The sequence below is a fragment of the Hyperolius riggenbachi genome, chromosome 11, assembly GCF_040937935.1.
Source record: "Hyperolius riggenbachi isolate aHypRig1 chromosome 11, aHypRig1.pri, whole genome shotgun sequence".
NCBI classification, from domain to species: Eukaryota; Metazoa; Chordata; class Amphibia; order Anura; family Hyperoliidae; genus Hyperolius; species Hyperolius riggenbachi.
Window position 1 is genome coordinate 222,939,792 of NC_090656.1, and position 22,765 is coordinate 222,962,556.

General features: G+C 48.5%; 1 protein-coding gene across 4 annotated transcripts in view; it reads right to left on the bottom strand.

Annotated features, from left to right (window-relative positions):
* Window positions 1-22,765, bottom strand: part of CKAP5 (cytoskeleton associated protein 5) — a 123,521-nt gene that overhangs the window by 38,754 nt on the left and 62,002 nt on the right. For all 4 annotated transcript variants that reach the window (XM_068260737.1, XM_068260734.1, XM_068260735.1 and 1 more), the window contains exons 15-25: window positions 22,234-22,344; window positions 22,058-22,150; window positions 17,639-17,824; window positions 17,256-17,350; window positions 15,255-15,312; window positions 15,049-15,174; window positions 6,320-6,456; window positions 6,068-6,242; window positions 5,882-5,995; window positions 3,312-3,440; window positions 3,012-3,206 (exon numbers count right to left, since the gene is read on the bottom strand). In XM_068260737.1, the coding sequence (XP_068116838.1) occupies window positions 3,012-3,206; window positions 3,312-3,440; window positions 5,882-5,995; window positions 6,068-6,242; window positions 6,320-6,456; window positions 15,049-15,174; window positions 15,255-15,312; window positions 17,256-17,350; window positions 17,639-17,824; window positions 22,058-22,150; window positions 22,234-22,344 (1,419 nt within the window). The remainder of the gene's footprint in view (window positions 1-3,011; window positions 3,207-3,311; window positions 3,441-5,881; window positions 5,996-6,067; window positions 6,243-6,319; window positions 6,457-15,048; window positions 15,175-15,254; window positions 15,313-17,255; window positions 17,351-17,638; window positions 17,825-22,057; window positions 22,151-22,233; window positions 22,345-22,765) is intronic.

The following is a 22,765-nucleotide window of genomic DNA, read 5'->3' on the forward strand; positions in this document are numbered from 1 at the left end:
GCAGCCAGGCAACTGGTACTCCTTAAAAGAAAATATGGCAGCTTCCATATACTTCTCACTTCAGTTGTCCTTGAAGGTCCCTTCCACACTAGAAATGGATTACAGAAGCACCGCAACAGTCCTGAAAGGTTGCATTGCATGTTACTGCTGCAGTGCAACCATACAGTGAGGCATACTGTACAATAAAAGTATGCCTCACTTCCGTGTTAAAGGGAAGGTTCACGGTGGTTTTAAAAAAAATAAAATAAAAATGCAAATCCACTTACCTGGGGCTTCCTCCAGCCCGTGGCAGGCAGGACGTGCCCTCGGCACCGCTCCGCAGGCTCTTGGTGGTCTCCGGTGGCACACCCGACCTGGCCAGGCTCTTCTGCGCTCCAAAATGCGCCTCACGTCATCGGACGTCCTGCCGGCTGTACTGCGCCTGGACGTCCGATGACGTCAGCGCGCCCGCGTGAGGCACATTTTGGAGCGCAGAAGAGCCCGACCTGGCAGCTGGCCTGGTCGGGCACGCCACCGGAAGCCTGCGGAGCGGCGCCGAGGGCACGTCCTGCCTGCATCAAACCTATCTAGGGATTAGCTTATGCTGGTGTATGTGCATGGTGCGCATGGATGCATTACGTTTGCTCCCTTGTGCGATTGGTAAGATGCACTGTCTGTCCCAGGAGAGGACGTCAGGATGTGTGCTCCTAATCCATTGATAGGTTTGATGCAATGAATGTGTTTGCATGTCTGCACTATGCATGTTACAGGGCTAGAGTTAGGACACCTATGTTTACCTGGGCACTTCTGCGCAGTATAGGTGACTAAGCATAAGAATGCATTCTTCTGTGAACTAAGACCCCGGCTTTTAACTTAGCTGTAGGGATAACAGTTGTGCCTGGATGAGGGAATCTGTGAATGCATTTGTTTGAACATTTGCATGCAAGAGTGTGAAGGGTTAATAGATTTCCTCCCCCCCCCCCCCCCCCCCCCCCCAATTTATAACTGCAATGAGCTGCATCTAGAAAATATCTTTCTGCATTTGCTCTAGAAATGGTTTTTAAACATTGCTGCTTAAAGCAGACCCAAACCAAACTTTTTTTAATTAACAATATTTAGTTGCACCACTCTGACACATACAAAGAAATAAACACTCCTTCAAACCTATGATCATTTCAGTGCATGCTTTTCACCCTCCTCTTTTCATAGCTAGGGTTATACAGGTGGCAGCCATTAGCAAGCCCTCCATTGCCGGACACCATCTACTCCATCAGTTTGCCGGAAAAATCCCGGCAATTTGAAAGAAAGGGAGGGGTTCCTCCAATAAATGTAAAATATTTTATATTTGTCATCATGCAGCTGAAAAAAGGCTGCTATTTATTATTATAATTTAGAAAATAGATTTTATTTCTGAAATCTTGTATTTTTAATTTGGGTCCACTTTAATAAGTTTCCGACCGGTGGCTTCGACCAATTTTTTCGCAAACCATACAGTTTGACAAAAAGCTTAAAGGGGTTCTGTAGGTTTTTTTTTTTTTTTTTTAAAGTCAGAAATTGACTTACCTGGGACTTCTACTGGCCCCCTGCAGCTTTCATGTGCCCACGCCATTCTCTACAATCCTCCGTTCCCCACCACCGTTCAATTATTCGTCTAACTAGTCGAATAGAACTGTGCCTGCTTGGCTGTGGCCGCACGCGTCCTAGCTCTCGCTCCTATATCCAGGAGCTTACTGCGCAGGAGCAGTATGAGAAAGCTTCATACTGCGCAGTAAGCTCCAGGAGATGCAAGCGGAAGCTAGGAAGCACACAGGCGCAGTTGTATTCAACTAATTAATTGCATTTATAAAGTGCCAACATACTACGCAGCACAAATAATTGACTGGTGACAGGTGGATCGTAGAGGACGGCGCTGGCACATAACTGCAGGGGGTCGGTAGAAGCCCCAAGTGTCTGTTTTTGTATTAAAAAAAACAAAAAAAAAACCTCACAGAACCCCTTTAACAAGTTGAAAATGTACAGTACTGATGGGAGACAACAAGGAGGACCTTTCTGTCATGAGTTTCTCCTATGTGCTCTGAAGAGGGGGCCAGTGCTGGATCAGAAGTGTTAGTATGCCTCATTAGTATCCAGAGGCTTCCCCCTCCAAAGTGAAGTGCCCACTTTCACTACAGGTAGTCTAATGTTCTCCCCAGCCTCCTTTTGCTGCACGCTTCCCTGACCACCCAACTGTCACAATGCAGTAGCCCAATATTGGTTGCCTTAAAGAGGAACCCGGTGAAAATAATGTTATAAAAAAAGTGATTTTTACAAAAATTATGTATAAATGATTTATTCAGCGTTTGCCCATTGTAAAATATTTTAAATCCCCGATTTATATTCTGACATCTCATGGTGACATTTTTACTGCTGGCAGGTGATGTAGCTGCTGCTTGCTGTTTTGGCAGTTGGAAACAGCTGGAAACTGCCAAGAGTACGTACTCAGAATTTGTGGGAGGGGTTTCACCACAATATTAGTCATACAGCGCCCCCTGATGGTCTGTTTGTGAAAAGGAATAGATTTCTCATGCATCAGCTACTGATTGGGATAAAGTTCAATTCTTGGTCGGAGTTTCTCTTCAAGACTTATATAATCTATGACTATTCGTCACTACTAAATTGAGGACACTACAGGGGCCCATATTTGGGGAAGGTAGTAGGTTTTCCAGTGGTGACTAAAAAACAGGAAGAGATTTCAGGGTGCTAGGATGGGGGCTACAATACAGACACGCTGTAAAGATGGGTTCAATTTGAAGATTGCTAGGGGGAGGGGGAGAAAAGAAAAAAAAACTACTAGCAACAATGTGAAGTGTCTGACCCCACAACTGGAGCACAGAAACTTACATGAATATCTAGCATAGGAAACTACCAGTTATTGGCCACACCTACATTAGACTGGTTTTACCCAACCCGAATAGGATAAAATTCTGGAGGAGCAGACTAGGAACAGCTCGAATAACAGAACTGGAAGAGGTGGAACATGCAGTACGACCTACCTTCAGCTTGCCGGTGGCTTTGGACATCTTCTCAAACCCAATGTGCATCATAAACATGGGCAAGGCCTCCTGGGCTTTCTTCCGCACATCTCCATTGCGATCCTCCAAGCAGCCATATAAGTAGGGAAGACAGATCTGAAGGTCTGTAGGGACCGCACGCAATGTGGGTAGCTTCTCTGCCAGCCAGCCCAAAAGCTGCAAGACAAGAGCACTCCTTTATGGACAGCACTCTCGTAGTGCACGCTGCAACCAATCTACCTCTATTCTGTACATTGTAGTGTTACTGGTGACATATCTGACCTCCTGCCTCAGGAAAGGATTCTCTTTCTTCAGCTCCTCAGACAGGTCCTCTCCTTCCAACCACTCCTTCATGCCAGTCTGCTCTACCCAAGCATTAACGGTCACCATGGCTGCCGCCCGAATGTTAGCCTGAAACAGGGATTGGTAAAATCAGCAGGTCTACACAATATCCGCAAGGGCTTAGAGTCAGTTTTCTGTATACTCTGCCTTTAAAGGGACACTTGAGTAAAACTCTTTTTTTGTTTGACTTATCTAGGGCTTCCAATAGCCCCCTGCAGCTGTCCGGTGCCCTCGCCGTCTCCCTCCAATCCTCCTGGCCCCGCCGGCAGCCACTTCCTGTTTCGGTGACATGAGCTGACAGGCTGGGGACGCGAGTGATTCTTTGCGTTCCCAGACACATTAGCACCCTCTATGCTGCTATATGGTATATGATATACGCTATAGCAGCATAGATGGCGCTATTGTGGCCAGGAACGCGAAGAATCACTCGCGTCCCCAGCCTGTCAGCTCCTGTCACCGAAACAGGAAGTGGCTGCCGGCGGGGCCAGGGGGATCGGAGGGAGACGGCGAAGGCACCGGACAGCTGCAGGGGGCTATTGGAAGCCCCAGGTGAGTAAAACTCATATTTTTTTTTTTTGGACTAAGTGTCCCTTTAAGTAACTGTCGGGCATAAAATCAAAAATCAATTCTTTATTTTTATCTGGTAAACAAGTAATAAGGATGCTAACCAGGCAATTCAAAAGTTGAAATCTCAATTACTTTTCTTGTTTATAAAGGATCATTCCCCGGTTTACCTGACTCCTATTTGGTACGTTGCCGCACAAAAGGAAGTTGCAGTGCATGCTGGGTTGTCCTTTGCTTCTGTACATTCGTTAAATCTGAGGGGAGATGAAGAAGGAAAAAAAAAAAAAAAAAAAAAAAAAAAACCAGCATGCCCTGTAACTTCCTTTTTGCGACAACGTACCTAAGAGTCAGGTAAACTGGGGAATGATCATTTATAAACAAGAAAAGTAATAGGGATTTTAACTTTTGGATTGCCTGGTTAGCATCCTTATTACTTGTTTAACAGATAAAAATAAAGAATTGATTTTATGCCCGACAGTTACACTTTAAGCCCCCTACACACGCTCATCAGCGGTCTTTTATGCAGCACAATTGTTGAACAACTTTTGTTGTTGAACAAGTTAAAACAAAAGACTTTTTTTCTGCCATTGTTCAAAAAGCTGATAAGACTGATATGGCGTTACTCCAGCTGTTGGATTGACTTATCAGCTTTTTGAATAGCAAGAGACTTTTTAGCCGTTTCAACTTGTTCAACAATTGTGCTGCATAAAAGACCGCTGATGAGCGTGTGTATGGGGCTTCTGATACAGTTCACGTTGATGCATACAAAGCATAATTAGGAATAAGCATAAGAGGTTCTCCAACCATAGGTCAACATCCAGGAAACCTCACCCACATGGCATAAGATGGATCTGCCAAGACCGGCTCCGATTACCCATCCTTAAAGAGACTCTGTAACAATAAAAAGATCCCCTGGGGGGTACTCACCTCGGGTGGGGGAAGCCTCCGGATCCTAATGAGGCTTCCCACGCCGTCCTCTGTCCCACGGGGGTCTCGCCGCAGCCCTCTGAACAGCCGGCGACTGTGCCGACTGTCAGTTCAATATTTACCTTTGCTGGCTCCAGCGGGGGCGCTGTGGCGACTTTCTGCACGGAAATAGACGGAAATACCCGATCTCCGTCGGGTCCGCTCTACTGCGCAGGCGCCGGAAACTTGCGCCTGCGCAGTAGAGCAGACCCGACGGTGATCGGGTATTTCCGCCTACTTCGGCGCCGAGAGGCATCAGAGCGCCTGCGCAGGAGCCAGGAAGGTAAATATTGCGTCACGGCTGTACGGAGGGCTACAGCGAGACCCCCGAGGGACGCAGGACGGCGTGGGAAGCCTCATTAGGATCCTGAGGCTTCCCCCACCCGAGGTGAGTACCCCCCAGGGGCCGTTTTGTCGTTACAGTTCCTCTTTAAACCGGATATCCAGCGTAAATTGAACATTTAACGGGTCCGCTTTTCAGAAAAAAAAAAGTTACATGACATGGCTTCTCCTATCGAATCTCTACCCCGACACCATATCCACTGGCTTCCCCACTAAAAACGATCATGGTGTTCTCTCTACTTGAGATAGAAAGAAAACACGGTGGCATATATGTGGGTCAGGGAGATATTATGGAGGAGAACCAGTACCAGCCAAGCTCAATTGCATATCCACGACCCCTCAAGGAAAACAGCCTCAGCCCTTCAGTACCACTAGCGCTGGTCCATACAGGAAAGGCATGAGCAGTTTTCTTCTAGGGGTGGAGCCATCTGCCAGGGACCGGCCGATACGGTGAACTGGTGACACGTGCATGAAAATGCAATTTGATAGAGCGCCCCCCCAGGATTGAATATGGTTTCATGGCAACCTGGGGTGCAACAATCTAGATGAGGTAAAATTTCAACCATCTACATGAGCAGAGTAGTCTGTATGGTAACTGGTCGCTGACCTCCGTGCTGCTGAGATAGGGAAGATCTCACCTTGCTGTCGCCGAGGACAGCGATTATGGACATGCCCAAATTCTTGACGTGCTGTTTAATATTCGGACCCATGGCGGTGGCCAGCTGCTGCAGGATGCCCAACGTCTGCTGGACCTGCAAGACAAGGATTGGTTACTTCTATTCCGGCCGATACTCTCAGAACCTACTAAGTCAAGCAATGCATACCAGGATCTTGTTTGAGTCATTCAGACGACCCTTTAAGGCAATTGGAAGCTCTCCAATATTTGGAAGGACAAACTTGGCCTCGTTCAGAATGGCTGTAACCTCATCCAGTCCCTCCTTGCGGATCTTCCAGTTTTTGTCGCTGATCTTGGACACCAGGTCAGAAGTGATTTTGTCACTAATGCAGAAGATGACCAAGTTAAAGATCGAAACCAAAACAATTACTGCAAATGTATGTAAAGGAGAAGCGCTCACCTGATGTCTGCCCGGGGCAGCAAATCCATGACATCAGCAGGAGAATCCTCATCTGGTTCGTCCGCTTCGTCGTCATCTCCCGCTGCTCCGCCCTTGGAAGACCCCCGAGTTGGTGCTGGCGGTGTCTGTCCTTTCACCTGTAAATGTTAAGCAATGACAACATTTAATAAAAGGTAAACAAGGGCTTTGCTTCAAAGACTTAAAGCAAAACAAAGGTGGGACTTTAGAGGATGGCTGGAATAGAGATTTATTTGAATAAACCTGAAAATGAACCTTCATTGGACAGCCTTCTCCAATTATCATCCAGTCTTCCCACTGCCCTTTGTTTTCAAACTGCGGACACAACATCAATTTGCCTGACTTCACGTCTGCCAACTCCTTGTTAGACCCCCTCCAGTCTGCAACTTTGGTGAGGATTGTTTCAGTGGAATGGTGAGATTTGAAGCCAGACGTCGTCACTCGTACTCATTGCAGAATCCAAATGCTAATTTACTAATAGTCCTCAACCTTTCCTCTGCCTTTGACACTGTTGATCACTCTCTGCTTCTCCAAACACTCATCACTGGGTGTTGAGGGCCTAGTACTAGGCCTGAACGATTTTAGGAAAAAATTGAATTGAGCGATTTCTGTCCAAAATTACGATTTCGATTCACGATTTTCTTCAAATCAAGCTCTGTTCCCCCCCTTTGTGCCTGTCTGTTCCCCCTCTGTCCCCGTCTCTCATTGTGCCCCCTTTGCCTCTTCACGTCTCCTCTGTGCCTCTTCACGTCTCCTCTGTGCCTCTTCACGTCTCCTCTGTGCCCCTCTCTGTGCCTCTGTGCCCCCCCCCCCGTGTCTCTCTCTGTGCCCCCCCCCCGTGTCTCTCTCTGTGCCCCCCCCCGTGTCTCTCTCTGTGCCCCCCCCCGTGTCTCTCTGTGCCCCCCCCCCCCTGTCTCTCTCTGTGCCCCCCCCCCCGTGTCTCTCTCTGTGCCCCCCCCCCCGTGTCTCTCTGTGCCCCCCCGTGTCTCTCTCTGTGCCCCCCCCCCTGTGTCTCTCTCTGTGCCCCCCCCCTGTGTCTCTCTCTGTGCCCCCCCCCTGTGTCTCTCTCTGTGCCCCCCCCCTGTGTCTCTCTCTGTGCCCCCCCCGTGTCTCTCTGTGCCCCCCCCGTGTCTCTCTGTGCCCCCCCCGTGTCTCTCTCTGTGCCCCCCCCCCGTGTCTCTCTCTGTGCCCCCCCCCCGTGTCTCTCTCTGTGCCCCCCCCGTGTCTCTCTCTGTGCCCCCCCCCCGTGTCTCTCTCTGTGCCCCCCCCGGGTTTCTCTCTGTGCCCCCCCCCCCCGTGTCTCTCTCTGTGCCCCCCCCCCGTGTCTCTCTCTGTGCCCCCCCCCCCGTGTCTCTCTCTGTGCCCCCCCCCCCCGTGTCTCTCTCTGTGCCCCCCCCCCCCGTGTCTCTCTCTGTGCCCCCCCCCCCCCCGTGTCTCTCTCTGTGCCCCCCCCGTGTCTCTCTCTGTGCCCCCCCCCCGTGTCTCTCTCTGTGCCCCCCCCCCCCCGTGTCTCTCTCTGTGCCCCCCCCCCCCGTGTCTCTCTCTGTGCCCCCCCCCCCCCCGTGTCTCTCTCTGTGCCCCCCCCCGTGTCTCTCTCTGTGCCCCCCCCCGTGTCTCTCTCTGTGCCCCCCCCGTGTCTCTCTCTGTGCCCCCCCCCCGTGTCTCTCTCTGTGCCCCCCCCCGTGTCTCTCTCTGTGCCCCCCCCCCGTGTCTCTCTCTGTGCCCCCCCCCGTGTCTCTCTCTGTGCCCCCCCCCCCCGTGTCTCTCTCTGTGCCCCCCCCGTGTCTCTCTCTGTGCCCCCCCCCCCCCGTGTCTCTCCCTGTGCCCCCCCCCCCGTGTCTCTCCCTGTGCCCCCCCCCGTGTCTCTCTGTGCCCCCCCCCCCGTGTCTCTCTCTGTGCCCCCCCCGTGTCTCTCTGTGCCCCCCCCCCCCGTGTCTCTCTCTGTGCCCCCCCCCCGTGTCTCTCCCTGTGCCGCCCCCCCCCCGTGTCTCTCCCTGTGCCCCCCCCCCGTGTCTCTCCCTGTGCCCCCCCCCGTGTCTCTCCCTGTGCCCCCCCCCGTGTCTCTCTCTGTGCCCCCCCCCCTCGTGTCTCTCTCTGTGCCCCCCCCCCTCGTGTCTCTCTCTGTGCCCCCCCCGTGTCTCTCTCTGTGCCCCCCCCCGTGTCTCTCTCTGTGCCCCCCCCCGTGTCTCTCTCTGTGCCCCCCCCCGTGTCTCTCTCTGTGCCCCCCCCCGTGTCTCTCTCTGTGCCCCCCCCCGTGTCTCTCTCTGTGCCCCCCCCCGTGTCTCTCTCTGTGCCCCCCCCCGTGTCTCTCTCTGTGCCCCCCCCCGTGTCTCTCTCTGTGCCCCCCCCCGTGTCTCTCTCTGTGCCCCCCCCCGTGTCTCTCTCTGTGCCCCCCCCCGTGTCTCTCTCTGTGCCCCCCCCCCGTGTCTCTCTCTGTGCCCCCCCCCGTGTCTCTCTCTGTGCCCCCCCCCGTGTCTCTCTGTGCCCCCCCCCGTGTCTCTCTGTGCCCCCCCTGTGTCTCTCTCTGTGCCCCCCCTGTGTCTCTCTCTGTGCCCCCCCTGTGTCTCTCTCTGTGCCCCCCCTGTGTCTCTCTCTGTGCCCCCCCTGTGTCTCTCTCTGTGCCCCCCCTGTGTCTCTCTCTGTGCCCCCCCTGTGTCTCTCTCTGTGCCCCCCCTGTGTCTCTCTCTGTGCCCCCCCTGTGTCTCTCTCTGTGCCCCCCCTGTGTCTCTCTCTGTGCCCCCTCTGTGTCTCTCTCTGTGCCCCCTCTGTGTCTCTCTCTGTGCCCCCTCTGTGTCTCTCTCTGTGCCCCCTCTGTGTCTCTCTCTGTGCCCCCTCTGTGTCTCTCTCTGTGCCCCCTCTGTGTCTCTCTCTGTGCCCCCTCTGTGTCTCTCTCTGTGTCTCTCTGTGCCCCCTCTGTGTCTCTCTGTGCCCCCTCTGTGTCTCTCTCTGTGCCCCCTCTGTGTCTCTCTGTGCCCCCTCTGTGTCTCTCTCTGTGCCCCCTCTGTGTCTCTCTCTGTGCCCCCTCTGTGTCTCTCTCTGTGCCCCCTCTGTGTCTCTCTCTGTGCCCCCTCTGTGTCTCTCTCTGTGCCCCCTCTGTGTCTCTCTCTGTGCCCCCTCTGTGTCTCTCTCTGTGCCCCCTCTGTGTCTCTCTCTGTGCCCCCTCTGTGTCTCTCTCTGTGCCCCCTCTGTGTCTCTCTCTGTGCCCCCTCTGTGTCTCTCTCTGTGCCCCCTCTGTCCCCCAAGCTGCATCAGTTCTGGACATAGCTTCAAGCACGAGTCCAGCGATGCCAGTCAATCCACTTTGCCTCCTGCAGGCTCTAATGCACGGCATACTTCCTGTATATCATGTGACATACAGGAACCCAAAGTTTTGACAAGCACAAGAGGCGGCAGAGGATGGAAGGTATGTCCAACGCTGCGGGCACTGGGACTTTGGGAAAGTTTGAAGGCGCTTCTTCAAACTTCCTCTTGTGGAAATGACGTGATATCCACCTCTTTGACGATTCTGAAATTGTGATCTTGGTGATCGCGATTTCGATTTAAATTAGATTTATCTTTCAGGCCTACCTAGTACATTCTTGGATTAGCTCCTACCTGTCTGATCACTCTTTCTCCTATTCCAACACTAACTTCTCTCCTGACACGCTATCTGTTGGTGTGCCAAAAGGCTCTGCTCTAGGACCTCTTAATTATCCCAGGCCATGAGTATGGATATACAGGATCTTCTTAAAAAATTAGCATATTGTGATAAAGTTCATTGTTTTCTGTAATGTACTGATAAACATTAGACTTTCATATATTTTAGATTCAAATACACACAACTGAAATAGTTCAAGCCTTTTATTGTTTTAATAGTGATGATTTTTTGGCATACAGCTCATGAAAACCCAAAATTCCTGTCTCAAAAAATTAGCATATTTCCATCCAACCAATTAAAAAAAAAAAGTTTTTTTAAAACAAAAAATAGTCAAACCTTCAAATAATTATGTTCAGTTATGCACTCAATACTTGGTCGGGAATCCTTTTGTAGAAATGCCTGCTTCAATGCGGCGTGGCATGGAGGCAATCAGCCTGTGGGCACTGCTCAGGTGTTATGGAGGCCCAGGATGCCTCGATAGCGGCCCTTAAGTTCATCCAGAGTGTTGGGTCTTACGTCTCTCAACTTTCTCTTCACAAGATCCCACAGATTCTCTATGGGGTTCAGGTCAGGAGAGTTGGCAGGCCAATTGAGCACAGTAATACCATGGTCAGTAAACCATTTACCAGTGCTTTGGGCACTGTGAGCAGGTGCCAGGTCGTGCTGAAAAATGAAATCATCTCCATAAAGCTTTTCAGCAGATGGAAGCATGAAGTGCTCCAAAATCTCCTGATAGCTAGCTGCATTGACCCTGCCCTTGATAAAAAAAACACAGTGGGACCAACACCAGCAGCTGACATGGCACCCCAGACCATCACTGGAACTGTAGGTACTTGACTTCAGGCATTTTCCCTCTCCCCAGTCTTCCTCCAGACTTTGGAACCTTGATTTCCGAATGACATGTAAAAGTTGCTTTCATCCAAAAAAAAGTACTTTGGACCACTGAGCAACAGTCCAGTGCTGCTTCTCTGTAGCCCCAGGTCAGGCGCTTCTGTCGCGGTTTTCTGGTTCAAAAAGTGGGTTCATGCTTCCATCTGCTGAAAAGCTTTATGGAGATGAAGATTTTCATTTTTCAGCTCGGACCTGGCACCTGCTCACAGTGCCAAAACCACTGGTAAATGGTTTTACTGACCATGGTATTACTGTGCTCAATTGGCCTACCAACTCTCCTGACCTGAACCCCATAGAGAATCTGTGGGATATTGTGAAGAGAAAGTTGAGAGACGCAAGACCCAACACTCTGGATGAGCTTAAGGGCCGCTATCGAAGCATCCTGGGCCTCCATAACACCCTGAGCAGTGCCACAGGCTGATTGCCTCCACGCCACACCGCATTGGAGTCATTGCTGCAAAAAGGATTCCAGACCAAGTATTGAGTGCATAACTGAAACATAATTTGAAGGTTGGACTATTTCTTAGTTTTAAAAAACACTTTTCCTTATATTGGTCGGATGAAATATGCTAATTTTTTGAGATAGGAATTTTGGGGTTTTCATGAGCTGTATGCCGAAATCAATATTACAACAAATAAAAGGCTTGAACTACTTCAGTTGTGTGTATTTGAATCTAAAATATATGGAAGGTCTAATGTTTATCAGTACAATTACAGAAAATTAATGAACTTTATCACAATATGCTAATTTTTTTAGAAGATCCTGTAGAATACACTCTTGGTTTCCAGTATCAACTATACACTGACGCTCAAATCTCTCATCTCCTGACCTCTATACACGGTTATCTCCCGTCCCTGACTGTCAGCTGTTTTTTGCATTCATGTCATCAAGTTTCCTCAAATTTAAAACAAAACTAAAATTGTGACATTTCCTCCATCTCTCTGCTTCCCCACCTATAGTTACAATTTTAGAAAACACCCCAATAACCTCAACTCCTAAAGCTCTGTCTGGGGGTAACTCTGGACTCAGAGTGCCAATTTCAACCACATAACCTCCTGCTACTTCTATCTCAAAAATATCTACAGAATTAGTCTCTTCCTTACACAAGAGGCTACTAAAATTATTGTATGTGCTCTAATTGTGTCTGGTCTTTATTACTGTAATATACTACTCTGCAGTTTGCCAAATAACAGACTGGCACCTCTCCATTCCCTACTGAACTCTGTGGCTAGTCTCATCCTCCTCTCACTCCTCTGATGCTGCCTCTCTGCCAGAAACTCCATTGGCTACCAAACACCCAAAAGGATCCAGTTCAAACTCCTAACACTATCATACAAAGCTCTAATAGGCTATCCCTCCATAGTTCTCCTTTAAGATGTTGCGCTCACATGTGCTTGTAATCTTCTTATAGTTGTATCACTCAAAATGAAAGAAATAAAACCATAGCGTGATACTGTATTATAGCAATGCTGCTTCCCTCAACACCCAGTGCTGTAAAGAACTGCTTGTGTATCCACTACAATCACCAGGTTACACAGGTCCTCACCATGTGAGGTCGCTGCCAACCACAGACAGCAACAATAACACCTCCAAATTCTGGAACATGCACGCTCTCCCCAGTGCTTATAGGTGGCCCACAGGGAATCATACGTGGCCTCTCACCTTCTGTTCTGCTGCCCAAGTTATGAGAAAGCAACTGCGCTCAATCTCCCAGCGGGTCTCTCACAGCCACTTCATTAGCAGATAGAACTCCACATGGACAGAAGCTTCCCATCAGCCTATTGAAGGTGGGGGGGGGGGGGAGTTCTGTACCCCTGGGATGATGGGACACATACGTGTCCCCACCTGTAGTTGTACTCATGTTTATATACATATTGTGGGACATTGTGTATCCTTGGTGCTGGTTTTTCGCACACTGTCTGCATGCGTGTCCTGCCATGTGTGTGGGGGATGGGTCTGTGCGCTGGATACACATAGGGGTCATTAGTTGGCTGCTGCTGTCGTTACGTGTGTGCCTGCAGCAGAGCATATGTGCATTCATGCAGCGGCAGGGATGTGTGTAGAGAACACTATAACTGATAGTTGTTTGAATTATGCGATGATGTAAGTCGATGTACAGTAGTGTATCTGGGTTTGGGGTTGTTGCTGTCTGTGGTTGGCAGCGACATCACATGGTGAGGACCTGTGTAACCTGGCGATTGTGGTGGATACACAAGCAGTTCTTGTTTACAGCACTAGGTGTTGAGGGAAGCGGCAGGTTAGAATTTAAGTAGGCCTCAGTTACTTGGCCTGAGTTTAGATAAAAGGCTTGTCCGCAGTGTATGTCTTTAACATAAATAGAGTGTCTTGTGATGCAGGCAGAGGCATCTCAGTGTCTGCTTGAACAAACAAGCAGATACTGAGAACATTGGAGAACATGTTCCTAAAAGAAGGCCACCGGCCTACTCTGACCTCAACACGTACACCACAGGAACAGTAAACATAGGCCATGTTTTCTAAATACCAAATTTCTTGTAAGTATGTCAAGAGCCTCATTAAATATTAATCGAGTGTGTATTGACACCACGAGGGGGCTACGCCAATAGTCGTGGCGAAGATGAGGTCACATTTAATTCTTTCCTATCCGCTATTTAAGATGCGGGACGGGCGGACAGAGGGCATTCCCTCTCTGATTCCTGCTATGCTTCCTACTTTAATGCTGACTGGAACCTCTAAGTATTTCATTCCTTGCTGTAATCTGATATAATGTATGCTGTACATAGGTAGTCTAGAGTAACGTAGTCTAGAAAGAAGGTAACTGACTAACCCTCAGGAGGAGGGTCAGCCACGAGCTGCAACGCCAAGACCTTAAACAGGAGGATCTGCTTTGCTTGGATATGATGAGCTATATCTGTATATATGTTTCCTGAATAAATAACGTGAATACTGAAGAAGCCTGAGAAAGTCTATCGCCTGCTTGCTGTGATGAGTCGTGTGTGCAACTCTTGCTGAGGAGTTTGCTGGTGCCGGAAAAAAGGTGATTTAGAACAGTTTATAACACGGCATTGCTATAATACAATATCACGCTATGGTTTTATTTCTTTCATTTTGAGTGATACAACTATAAGAAGATTACAAGCACATGTGAGCGCAGCATCTTAAAGGAGAACTGTAGTATACATCAATGCTTGATGACTGGTGCAGCGATTCAATGTACATGTAAATAAGTCACTGGACTGTTTGAAAGGACTTTTGTATTAATATTTATCATTGTTATGTACAAGTGATAGCTTTTGCACATTGATATAATTACTATATTAGATTTAGTGAGCGCACAAGACATAGGATTTCTTCAGTATCCCCTCCATACATTTCCTTATTACTCTCCAGATACCCATCCCAGAACCTTTGCTCCTCCCAAGCGACCATCTTTTTAACCAGCTTGGTCACCTCCTCTCACTCTTGCATCCAGGACTTCTCAAGAGTGTCACCCCTCCTTTGGAACGACCGCCTATCCTTTATTCCCCAGGCCTGGAAATTTTCAACGCACCCCCACGACACACCTTTTCAGACAAGCGTCTAATTTGCTATAGCTAAAAATTAATGCTCACTGCCTCATGTTAACCTCTTTGTCTACTCCCCCAATATGTCCATCCCACTACCCTCTAGAATCTAGATCAGGCATGGGCACACTTGGCCCTCCAGCTGTTAAGGAACTACAAGTCCAACAATGCATTGCAGGAGTCTGACAGCCACAGTCATGACTCATAAAGGCAAATGCATTGTGGCACTTGTAGTTCCCTAACAGCTGGAGGGCCGAGTTCGCCCATGCCTGGTCTAGATTGTAAGCTCGAAAGGGCAGGGCCCTCCCACTTTTGTTTCCAGTTTCTGTGCAATCAAATAAGCAGTATTGGTTATTCAAAGTACACAGGCATTTGTATGTATAAGGACTTGTGTCACTGGTTTGCATATTGTACAGCGCTACGGAGTATGTTGGCGCTCTATAAATACAAAATTGCTAACTTCCTGTGGATTTTTATTTACCAAAACTGCAAACATTTTGCATACAATCTGAAACTATCTGCACTCCATCCACAATTGGTAATCATTCCAGAAAGAAAATTAAAAAAAAAACAAAAACAGAAAACAAAAAACACACACCTCTAAGAGTTGTGTTACACTTTGAAGAAAAGAGGACTGTACCTTATCAAACTCTGCATCGATTTGTGCTAGAAGAGCAGGTTTCTCCTCTTCAAAGAACATTCGCAGAGGGGCCCCCACATACAGGTACATGACCCCCAGCAGGGTGATGGCTGACGTCCTGATTGCCTGTACAGAGAACACGAGTGTCAGACAGGAGGACTAGCAGTAGCATTATCATCAGTCACATCTATCTATAGCCCACTCACCGGGTTGGTAGCTGCAAGCGCAGTCTTCACATTGCTGATGAAAGCCTTGACATTGATCCTAAGAAGAGTTTAACGCGCATTAGTGAACTGGTCAGTGCACTACAGAAAACATACCAGAGCTTTAATCAATCTAGAGGCTGGTAAAAGTTGCAATTTGCAACTTCCCATCACATCGATAGGTCAAAGACAATTTCCAACATCTGCTCCCAATTAATATTGGGATAGTTTTTCAAAATCGGTCGGAGACTGCTAAAAGGGGAAGAGGGTATAAGAACAAGGGGATGAGGAGAGGTTTGGTAAGGCTCTATAGGACCCAGAGCCTTCCCTCATGGGGAAGGCTCTGGGATCATTTTTTTTTAATCTGGCTTCAGACTCTTTAGGGCAGGGGTCTCAAACTCAATTTACCTGGGGGCCGCAGGAGGCAAAGTCAGGATGAGGCTGGGCCGCATAAGGGATTTCACAATCGCGGCGCATCGCCACCTCTGCCCGCCCCCTCACTCTTCTTTCACAGAGAGGGGCAGGGAGAGGCGGCGATCCGTGCGGCGATTGACGTCAGGAGGGGCAGACCTGAAGCTGATAGCTCTACCCCTTCCAGGAAATGCCAACGGATTGCCCCCGGGTGATTTGGGGACTCTGCGAGGGCCACAAAATATTGTATCGAGGGCCGCAAATGGCCTGCGAGTTTGAGACCCCTGCTTTAGGGGAAGCCTTTAGATGAGCTAGAGACCTCTCCCATCCTTGAGCCCACCGCTGCTTGCCAGGACCCTCCCTCTTTGTGGCCACGCTTCAGTCTGAACAAGCGCAGCCGGACTGACTGACTGTGCAGTAGCATACAGGGCTTGTCAAATAGTATCAGAGGGTCCAATGTTGGATCGGTGGGCTTGAGTGGGATGTGCAAAGCTTACTTGGATGTTTAGGGAAGCCTCTAACTATAGCCATTTATCTCTACAGGTACACTTTAACCACTCTGCGACCACCTAACACCAATTGGCGGCCGCAGAGTGGCTCCCCAGGACCACCTAATGCAGATTGGTGTCAAGTCCTGGGGCGGATATTAGCAGGGCACGTGCATGCGCAATCGTTCCCTGCCGAGACACATAATGGAGCTCTGTGATCATCCTGCAATCACAGCTGACAGGCTGTTAAAGGGAAGGTTCAGGGAGGGGATTAAAAAAAATAAATTTCCACTTACCTGGGGCTTCCTCCAGCCCGTGGCAGGCAGGAGGTGCCCTCGCCGCCACTTCCGCAGGCTCCCGGTGGTCTCCGGTGCCCGACCCGGCCAGGCCGGCGCGCTGACGTCATCGGACGTCCGCCGGGCTGTACTGCGCATGCGCAGAACTACTGCGCATGCGCAGTACAGCCCGGCGGACGTCCGATGACGTCAGCGCGCCGGCGTGGGACGCAGAAGTCCCAGGAAATGGAGCGCAGAAGAGCCCGACCTGGCAGCCGGCCTGGCCAGGTCGGGTTGGACACCGGAGACCACCGGGAGCCTGCGGAGCGGCGGCGAGGGCACCTCCTGCCTGCCACGGGCTGGAGGAAGCCCCAGGTAAGTGGAAATTTTTTTTTTATTTTTTTAATCCCCTCCCTGAACCTTCCCTTTAAAGAACAAACATTTATATGTACAGCGCTGTAATCTCCTGCAGTGCTGTACGGGGGAGAGCTCTGTCTCTGAGCTGCCCCCTAGAGTGGCTCACAAACTGATCTCTCTCATAGGCCGATACCCATAATAAGAGGTTGCAGTGATTGGATCAGGAGGGGGGGGGGGAGGCTATAATTTACATTAAAAAATTGCTTTAATAAAGAAAACATTTTTTTTATAAAACTAGCAGCAACAGATCCCACGAACAGAAAGCTGTTGGTGGGCAGAAAAGGAGGCAAGATTCATTTGGCTGCTAAGTTGTATGGTGGTGAACTGTTAAAGCTGCAGTGTGCTGAATTGTAAAAAATACCCTGGTCACTAGGGAGGTGTAACCCTGTGGTCCTCAAGAGGTTAATACTCACCCTGAAAATCCAAATTCTTTAATGGCATTAGCGAGCCAGTTTAGAGTTTCTGATTGGTTCTTTGGGTTCTTCTGTGCAAAAGTCAATGACACTACCTACAAAGAAAGCACTAGCATTACAACTTTACTTATTCAAGCAGCAACAGAAGCAACTGATCTCATTGCTCTTGTATCTCAAGCCAAACATTCTGCATAGCTGCACTGGAAGAGGAAGAATCGGATGGTTTTCTAACAGCAACAACATTTTCAAGCAGGTGGATTTAGCGCACAAAAAAAACCCACACCACGGTCCTGGTACAGATTTCAAATGTACAGCTACATTCCCAGCCAGCATGCTGAAGAGTTCCCCCTCTTTACGGTTGTAGACTAGATACAGCATCTTACCTGCTCAGCGGTCCAGGGCAGTGAACAGGCCTCTGCTATGGCCACCAGAGCTTCCTTGGCATTGCCACCACATTTCACATCTCCCACCTTATCTACCAAGCCGTCGAGGACCACATGGGCAGAGGTTTTGGAGAAGTTTCCCTTCTGGGCAATAAGGGCCACGATGTGCAGCTTCATCTGCATGACCTGAATAGAGAAGAGATTCATGGGTAAAAACTGGCTCAGCATGGAAATACTGAAACCTCTGCAGAAGTAAAGATATCTGCAGACAGTGCACAAGTCAATAGATTAACGCAGAGGAGGAGGTTATAGCATGGATCGCCTAAGATGAGAGAAGCCTCTGGATCCTGCTGAGGCTTTGTGTCATCCTCGCCAGGACCCTCCAGAAGATCTGGATCACACTCCTCTGCAAGTACAAGCACGGATGTGTGCAGGCACAGTACAGCTGCGCTCATGCATGAACAGGAGCGTGGTCCAGATATTCAGACAAGCTCGTCTGAGTTGTTCGTGGTGGTCGGTGAGCAGCAATGGAAGAAGGTGGGAGAAGCCATTACAGGATCCAGAGGCTTCTTCTGAGGCAAGTATGGGATAGTGGCTGGATAGTGTAGTTAAGGGCGCTGCCTTTGACATGGGAGACCAGAGTTTGAATCCTGGCTAGGGTCAGTACCTATTCAGTAAGGAGTTCAAGGCAAGACTCCCTAACACTGCAGGGTGGCCTGAGCGCATCCCAGAGGCTGCAGCTCTTGAGCGCTTTGAGTCCGACAGGAGAAAAACCCTATACAAATGTTTGCATTAGGCGTTCAACCCCAAAAGCTCGATCTCTCAGATCAGAATGAGATTGGATGCTTCTATACACTACAAATAACAGCATTATGGCATACTCTCGCCTTGCAGCACTGGGTCCCTGGTTCAAATTTAAACCAGGTCACTATCTGCACAGAGTTTGTATGTGTGTTTCCTCCAGGCACTCCAGTTATCTCCCACATTACAGAACCAGTAAGTCAATTGGCTCCCCCCTAGAATGGGCCTTGACTACAATACATACATAGACATGACACTATGGTAGATGGATTAGAATGCGAGCCCCTCTGAGGGACAGTTAAAGTGGATCAGAGATGAACTTTTACTCATTGCATAATTGTGTTACTATTGTTTATAGGGCATTCCTCAAGCCAAATACTTTTTTGCTTTTGTTTTAATACTCCAATTCCTTATAAACTAAACAAGCCCCACCCACAGGTTTTCAGAGAGCCAAGGCACTGTCAGACATGGTAGTTAATACATTAAGCTGAATGAATAATGAATGTATGTGGTTTGTGTGTACTCTGCCTGTATTCTCCTATCACGACCAATAGCCATCGGTTTACATGTAACATCTCTGTGTGACTTCCTTCACACGCTGGAGCTGTTTACTTTGGATCCAGCTCCTCCCCTGTAACTGATTGGCTGTGGCTCGTTGTTATGGTGAAAGATGCGCGCGCTTGCCGCCAGTGACGGCGGCGTGTGCGCGTATTTAGGCAGGACACGGAGACCCAGTTAGCCACGCCTCCCTTTGAGAAAGCCGGAAGTGTCCGGCGAAACATGTTAGGGCGTCTGGCGTGACACGGCTCTACGCACATGCCGCCTTGCCAGGTTCATCCGCCGCTGCCTGCTGCCATCCATGCATGACCGCTGTGAACGGTCCCACAGTCCTGCCTTCACTTGTGGCTGCAGCTCACCAGTTATACAACGGTCTCTGCTCGGATATCCGCATCATCACCAGTGGACTTGTCTGGACTGCTTCCTGTTTCTCCCCTAGCCGCGAGCTCCGGCGGTGGGTTGAGGAACCCTGAAACACAAGCACCAATTTGGAATGCCGTCGCCCGGAGTGGGTACAGTATACGGGTTTCAATACCCAGCCTGGTCATTTTGACAACAGTTTGGTGCATGACTTTACGCTATATCTGCTGCTGCAACTTGCTTTGCCTGCCCCTGCTTTGCATCAACCTTGGGAACTGACTATTTCATTCTGGCCAATGCTTGATTTTTTGATTTTTGCTTTGCAATTAACACCTTGCACAATGATACCGTCTATACTGTTATAACTGTGCTTATGAGATCATCTGCTGAGATGGATTTTTGGCCTATTACATGCATTGGGATCCCTAAACCACATTAGGTGGTTCAAGCTAGGGCTGTGAGTGCATGGATGTGCGGGTCAGTATGCGTGCGATGTCCTTCTGATTGCTGCATGTGTGGTTTTTTATGATGGATTCTTGTGATTTTTGATAATTAATAAAGCTTTTTTGCATTTTTATAAGTTTGACTTGCATAGTGAACTTATTACACATGCCTCCCAACCCCCATTTCCCTTGATCTTTACGTTACTGTCAGACAGTAGCAAGGGCTCATGGGAGCTCAGTCTGGGCAGGAGGAGGGGAAGGTATTACTAGCCACAGCTTTCAGAGGTAGAGGGGAGGAGGAGATGGGGAGTGAAGTTTTCACAGGCTGGAGATGCACAGCGGCTTGCCTGTGTGTGATGATCACAAACAGAACATGGCTGCCCTCATTGTATCACAGGAAGAAATAATTCTATTAAAGCTGTTTGCAGCTAGATTTGCTGTGTAAACTATCTAAACTTTAGAAAAGATATATAGACAAATTACTTGTTATAGTTAGTTTTTCATCTCGGATCTGCTTTAAAGGGACACAATATATTCTGTACAGTGCTGTAGAAGACGTCGGCGATCTACAAATAATATTTCATTGAGTTCTAGTGAATATTGCTACACTGTTGGATGCAGTGCAACACTATGGGCAATCAACCTACCTCTGTTCCAAGCAAGATCTTCTGCCTTGGACCAGAACAGCAGAACACCCCAGCGGTTCAGGGTGACCCAAAACTACTAGGAAAGTATAGGGGACTAAAATAGCTATAAAAACTAAAAAAAAAAAAAAAAAAAAAAAAAAACTTACTAAATTAACTGGTTCAGCGCCGCAGTCCGAAAATCTCATGCATCCGAGCAACGTTCACCTCCCATTCATTCGCCTATAACTTTATTGCTACTCATCACTGAATTGATCTATATCTTGTTTTTTCCGCCACTAATTAGGCTTTCTTTGGGTAGTACATTTTGCTAAGAATTATTTTTTTTCTAAATCTATTTTAACAGGAAGATTATGAAAGAAATGAAAAAAAATTTCTCAGTTTTTGGCCATTATAGTTTGAAATTAATATACGCTACCGTAATTAAAACTCATGTATTTTATTTGCCCATCTGTCCCGGTTATTACACCATTTAAACTTGGCCTCAATTCACTAAGCTTTATCAAACACTTTACCGAACGTTTGATAATTTACCTCATGGATAAAATCTAATTTTGAATTCACTAAAGTGTTATATATTTATCAAATGTTTTATCGATAAAACATTCAAGAAATCTGTAACACTTTAGTGAATTCAAAATGAGATTTTACCCATGAAATAAATTAACAAATGTTCGGTAAAGTGTTTGATAAAGCTTAGTGAATTGAGGCCAATGTCCCTATCACAATTTATGGTGCCGATATTTCATTTAGAAATAAAGGTGCATTTTTTCAATTTGCGTCCATTACTATTTATAAGCTTATAATTTTAAATATTATAATAACATATTCTCTTGACATGCATATTTAAAACGTTCAGACCCTTGGGTAACTATTTGTTTTTGGGTTTTTTTAATTGTATTTAATTTTTTTTTTTTTTTAATAAAAAAAGTGTATGTGGGTAATTTTTGGTGTGGGAGAGAAACTGCTAATTTTAAATTTAAAATCTATTTTTTTTTTTTATTAAAATTGTATGTTGGTGCAGTTTACTATTTGGCCACAAGATGGCCACAGTGAAAAAAGTCCTGGATGCGAACGATCTCGCATCCAGGAACTAAAATGCTGGGGAGATGTTTCCTGGGGGCAGAAATACCGCGCTCTGGAGCGAAAGCGTTGGTATTTCTGCGGGGAAGGTAGATCGGTGAATGGGAATTATATTCTCATTCACTGATCGGGGGGGGCTAGTGGCGGGCAGCGGGGGCGCGCCCGATCGCGCGCACCAGCCGGCGGCAGCAGCGCCTATCTGGACAAGAAAGGGTTGGTATTTCTGCGGGGAAGGTAGATCGGTGAATGGGAATTATATTCTCATTCACTGATCGGGGGGCTAGCGGCGGGCAGCGGGGGCGCGCCCGATCGCGCGCACCAGCCGGCGGCAGCAGCGCCTATCTGGACGAGAAAGGGTTGGTATTTCTGCGGGGAAGGTAGATTGGATTATATTCCCATTCACTGATCGGGGGGCTAGCAGCGGGGACGCGCCCGATCGCGCGCACCAGCGCCTATCTGGACAAGTAAGCTCGTCCAGATAGGCCGAACTGGTTATAGGACACAAATGAAAGAGCGTGGAGAAGACAGACCTGGAAATTGGTTTCCTTAAATCCAGGTTTCTTTGCCAGCATCTTGACCAAGGCTTGGCAGGGAATGTCATTCCTTTCCATGGTCTCCACAGCCTGCAGAGAAGAAGAACAAGGTTGGCATGAGGAGACCTGTGACCGAAGACCTGAAGGACACAATGCTATGGAATCCAAGTTACCTTCTGGAATTCCTCCATGCTCGCCAGCCTTTCCTTCCAGTTGCCGCTGTCCAGCTGCTGCATACATGTGGCGGGGAGAACTGAGGCCGCCCTCTCCTCACAGGCCTCAGGCTGCAAGATTGAAGAGACGTCTTAGAAATTGAAACGCTTTAACACAGCCTAAAAGTGCTTTTCTCAGAAATGGGAAAGCTTTGAACCCGACCCCTAAAGTGCATTCCTACAGTCACCCAGTACCTGACCACCCAAACTATTGGTCGCGTTGCAAGCTTTACCATGGCGCACTTCCTCTTTTCAGCTTGGAGGAAGTGCACCATGATGAAGCTTGCAATGCGACCAATAGGACGTGTGCAAGCTCTTTGAAACGCAGGGCATACGGCAGCATTATGGGTAATTGACCCCTTATCAACCAGCCACTCATGAGAGCGTGCCTGCTGACGAAAGGCTGGCTGATATATTCCCATGTAAAAAAATTGCTCTAAACATATTTTATCCTCAGTCTTCTCCCTCTTCGGTACCAGGTCCTGTAACTTCA